The sequence below is a fragment of the Athene cunicularia genome (genome assembly GCF_003259725.1).
Source record: "Athene cunicularia isolate RWA chromosome 27 unlocalized genomic scaffold, athCun1 chr27_part1, whole genome shotgun sequence".
NCBI classification, from domain to species: Eukaryota; Metazoa; Chordata; class Aves; order Strigiformes; family Strigidae; genus Athene; species Athene cunicularia.
The window spans coordinates 1,705,691-1,710,237 of NW_020799138.1; the positions used below are offsets into that span (position 1 = coordinate 1,705,691).

The 4,547-nt window shown below is 63.0% G+C and overlaps 1 protein-coding gene across 2 annotated transcripts in view; it reads left to right on the top strand.

Moving 5' to 3' along the window:
- Positions 1 to 1,255: 1,255 nt before the first annotated feature.
- SRCIN1 (SRC kinase signaling inhibitor 1) overlaps positions 1,256 to 4,547 on the top strand; it is a 7,021-nt gene continuing 3,729 nt past the window's right edge. For both annotated transcript variants that reach the window (XM_026864714.1, XM_026864713.1), the window contains exon 1: positions 1,256 to 1,851. In XM_026864714.1, the coding sequence (XP_026720515.1) occupies positions 1,647 to 1,851 (205 nt within the window). In that variant the 5' untranslated portion in view covers positions 1,256 to 1,646. The remainder of the gene's footprint in view (positions 1,852 to 4,547) is intronic.

The window sequence follows — 4,547 nt, forward strand, 5'->3', positions numbered from 1 at the left end:
GAGCCAAGCGGTGTCCTGGCCGTGGGGTCCGCACTGAGCCGGCTGGGAAGTTCCCGATGAAATGGTCGGCGGGTGGTGTTTTATTTTCCCTGGTTCCACTTGAATTTGGGAGTGAAAGGCATGGCAGGGAGCCTGCTGCCCAGCCAGGGCTAAGCTGCAGCTCGGCGCTGCAGGGAGGGACCCTTGGGGATGGGGAGAGGAGGTGGGGGAGCGGCATCCCCGCCATCCTGGGGGGACGTTTGTCCTGGCGTGGATGTTAATGGTCGCTCGTGGGCGGCCTTGGCGGTTTGGTGCCAGGTGTCCATCAGCCCAGGAGCAGCTTTCCCTCCCTGTCTCGCTCGCCCGGTGCTCTGCGAGGCACGGGGAGGGCGTGAAGATGCTGGGATGGAGCCCAGGTCTGCCCAGCTCCCATGAGATGGGGACATCTGCAGCCCCCGGCTGGGCAGGGCTGCATTTCTCTGCAGTTGGACTTTAAACGGACAGATCTGGCTGCCTGAAGCGCTGGGATGGTGGGACCCATTCAGCCTCTGGCAGTGGTGCGGGTGGAGGGTGCTGTGTCCCCCCCTCGGCATGTCACTGCCCCTGGGCACGGCTTCCTGAGCGCTCCCGGCACTTTTTGGCCGTGTTTGCTGTCGTGGGGCTGAGGTGGGACCCTGAGGCAGGTCCTGGAGGGCATTTCACCACGTCCCCATCCCAAAATGAGAGCAAATAGACCATGGCTGAGCCAGGGACAGGGACCCCCCGGGCTGCAATGCCTCTGAAGGTCCCTTTACCTCAGCAGCTCCTGGCTCAGGGGTGGGTATTTTTGGGGTCCCCGCCGAGATCGCCTGCGCAGCACAACAGGAGTTAAGCGCAGCCTGAGCCGTGCAAGCTCTGCCAACGCTCAGCCCAGCGCTCCCACTGTTCCCCCCGGGGCCTGGCAGCAACGTGGCAGCGAAGGGGTTAGTGCCGAGCAGGGCTCTGGGTGCTGGGCAGCCTCCTTGGGTGCTGTGCAGGCAGAGGGCTGGCAGTGCGGCAGCTGCAGCCTTCGGGAGGAAGAGGAGAGCATCCCGCTCTTCCCGCTGCCTTAATGGCCGGGTGCGGGGGAGCTGCATCGCTCCGAGGGGCTTCTATTCTTTCGCCTCCCGTTCTCCCCAGATGTACTCTCTCCTTCCCCTCCCCTCGCCCCTTTTTGTACAATTGCTTTCTTGGACTATTTTTCATGCTCCGCTAACTGCCATTGCTTTCACGGCCCGCGTGAGCCTTGCTGCCTCATGAAGATTTATGAAACTGCAGTAATAAACTGTGTTTGAAAGATCCTTTTTATGATAAAGCCCTGCCAAGCTGCTGGTGGGGGGATCCGAGCGGACCCCGCTGCCGACCCTGCGGCCACTCTGACCCAACGTGGCTCTCGCGGGGCAGCGCCTGCAGCAGGGGGCAGGTTTTTGGGGGCCTCTCCCACCCCTGGCTCTCGGTGAGCTGGTGGAGAGCCGCTACTCGGGCTGCAAGGCGCTGATCCTGAGGAGCATCCCCCGGAGCACCGTCGGGCTCTGGTGGTGCTGAGGCTCTCCCAGGAAGGAGGCGATGGCCGCATCCTGGTAGGAGGCTGGGCCGTGGCGCCGCCGGCGCGGGTGACACCTCTACGGGCAGGTAAGGCAGATGGATGGATGAATCGGCAAAGAGAACCGCGCTCCCTTAACGCCCCGCTGCTCGGAGAGGGGCTTGCCAGGATTTACCGTGGGATTTTGGCTGTCGTGGGAGCCCTGCGTCGGGCCAAGGAGCCGCCTTCAGCCGCTGGAGACTCGGGGGTTGCCTCCCCCGTCCCACCGGAGCAGTTTGTTGGCCGCTGTGGAATCTGTCCTGCGCCCGTGGGTAAGCGATGGGATGGTGGCAGTGTGGGGGGATGCGTGGTGGAGGGTCACCCTGTTTGGCTGGGCTGGGGCAGCGCCGAGATGGGGACCCTGGGAAGGCTCCGACCACCAGCTCTCCCACCCCAGTGACCTACTTGGAAGCGGCCCTGGGAAGCATTTTTCAGGGATCCGCGGCTGGCAGCGGGGCAGCCCCTCTGTGGGCACCGCTGCTCCGGCATCCGGGCACGATCCCTGCGCGGGAGGAAGAGAAAACCAACTTGGTGGGGGGATTTTGGGTGGCAGGATGTAATTATACCCTTGGGGTGAAGCCAGGAGGGAAGGATTAACCCCCTCTTTCCATGCATAGTGCTGGGGGAGCACGGAACGGCATCGGCGGTTTCACGTCCCTTTCTGATGGACCCCCCCGTACCCCAGTCGTTGGTTGTTCCCTTATCAAACCGTCTCTGCCCGCTCCAGGCTGGGAGTTGGAGGGGAAGGTGGTTGACACGGAGACAGCTACACGCGTGTCTATGGTGGCTTTTCCTCCTCTCGCCTTGGTGGGGTTTGGGGATGGTGCTGGGGCTGCCTCCCTTCCCCCCCCCCCCCCCCCCCGTTTGCTCTGGAGCCCGACGAGGGATGCGGGAGAGCAGATGCAGCGCAGCCGGGGGTGGAATTGCCCCCGGTGGCATCCAGCTTTGCTCTGACCCCTGTGCAGGGCTTTTCAAATCATCCTTTTTAGTAGTCGGTGGAGAGACAGCGAGCTGGCGCGTTCCACTCTCGGAGCATGTCATTAGGGAGTGGGGAGCTGCATGCTGATGCGTGGTTTGGCGGTGAGAGGAGCAGGAGGAGGAGGAGGGTGGGAAGCAGCCGGGAACGTGGCCTCACCCCAGGGCTGGTGGAGGCTCTGGGTGAGGAGCTGCAGGGAACCAGCCCCTCTTGCACCCCCTCAAGACCCCGTCACTGCACCGTCCCCCCGCTCGAGGCCTCCTCGCTGCTGCTCTCCCCAGTGAGGAAGAGGAGCTGCGGCTCCTTCCTCCCAACCCTGTCACTACTGTGGCTGGGGGCTTTCGGGGTGCCCCGTCACCCCTTTCGCAGCCTTGCTGTGTTTGTCGTTCCCATGGGGGATGCAACGAGGCCAGGAGTCCCAGTGGCACTTGGGATCCAGCACCGTGGGTACAGGCCACGCTGGGCACCCTGCCCCGATGCCCGGGGTCCCACTCCCCCTCTCCTCCGAGAGCTCCAAGGGTGCACCCAGGCACTGCCACTGGGCGCCCAGTGCTGGGGCTGGGCTGGATGTGGCCTCCCAGTACATCCCAGCTGCTTTGCCATCATAAATCAAGAGCTGGAGTGACCAGCTGAGGGCAGGACAGAGTTTCCTGCCTGGGAGCAGCAAACCCTCGGCGAGAGGCGTGCGTTATGGGGGGGGCTGCTACATGAAAGGAGGGGTGGGAAGGCGACTCCTGGGAGAAACTGCTCCGTCTGCGTTTCCCATCGGTGCTGGAGTTTAGCAGAGGCTCCTCGGCCGGTGCCGCCCCGGGACGATGCTCTCAGCCCCACACTGTGCTGCCTTCTCCTCTCCAGCAGAAGGGCCGGGGTGTCCCCTCTGACATCTCCCCTGTGCCGCTTTCCCTGGGGGATCTCGAGGCGTTTTGCACGTGGCCCATGTGCCACCATGAGCTCCCCCGTGGGGACGTGGGGACCCGGCTGAGCGAGGCGGGGAGGGACCGGGAGCTTCAGCACTTGTTCAAATTCTGCTGCTGTCTGCTGGGTACGGGGGTGATGGTCCCCTGGCCGAGGTCACTCTTGGTGATGGATCCACTGGAGAAGGGACCTTGGACCGGTTGGTTTTTGAAGGAGGAAGGGGGGGATCAAGCTTTGGTGGGGGTAAGAATGTCCCTGTGGCATTTGCTCAGAGCGTGGTGTCCCTGCCTGGCTCGTAGCAAACCCCCTTGTATGACCTTGAGCAGAGGAGTTGTCTGTAGCACACGCTGGAGTCCTGTCCTGCGTTAACAACAGAATCGGTTGATATAAAGCTAATACGTTGGGCTGATAAATAATTAAGAGAAGAGGAAAAACCCTCTATGATTTGCTTACCAGGAGCTTGAGAAGGAAGGGGGGGGGAAAGGACGAGGAGGGAAATGAATAATGGATCAAGGTTAAATGGTGAGCGAAAAAGGGAAGCCTTAACGCGGTGAATCCCTGCAACACGCCTGCTGCAGGTTGCCAAAGTAGTTTGTGGTGGCAAACGCAGCTCGTGGCCTCAGCGCAGGCTCGGCGGTGGCAGCCAGGGCCAGCCCAGGGGTGTGTGACACGGGCTCAGCCAGCACCAGACCCTCAGAAGTGGCTTTTTGGGGGGGTGTTTGGTGCCCCCAGTCTGCTCTGGGGCTGGGGACAGTGGGGTGGCCTCATCCTGCAGCCATCGAGGAGGTGCCGGGTGCTGGCAGCGTGGCGGGGACTTCCAGGCAATTCGTTACCCCTCGCTTTGTGCGCGCTCGGCACAACTTCCCTGGAAATTAAAATCACAACGTGCAGCTAATGGATTATTAGCAAAGGGTCCAGCGCCTTGCGCCTCGCTGCGTGCGTAGCCCCCCTGCCTGCCCCCCTGCCCGGGATGGGGTCAGCTCTTCGGGAGGGCTGGGCTGGGGCAGAACATCCCTGCGATGCGACCTGGGTTTGGTGCCCGAGGGCTGGGCTGGCTCCTGGGACCCCGGGGGGGGG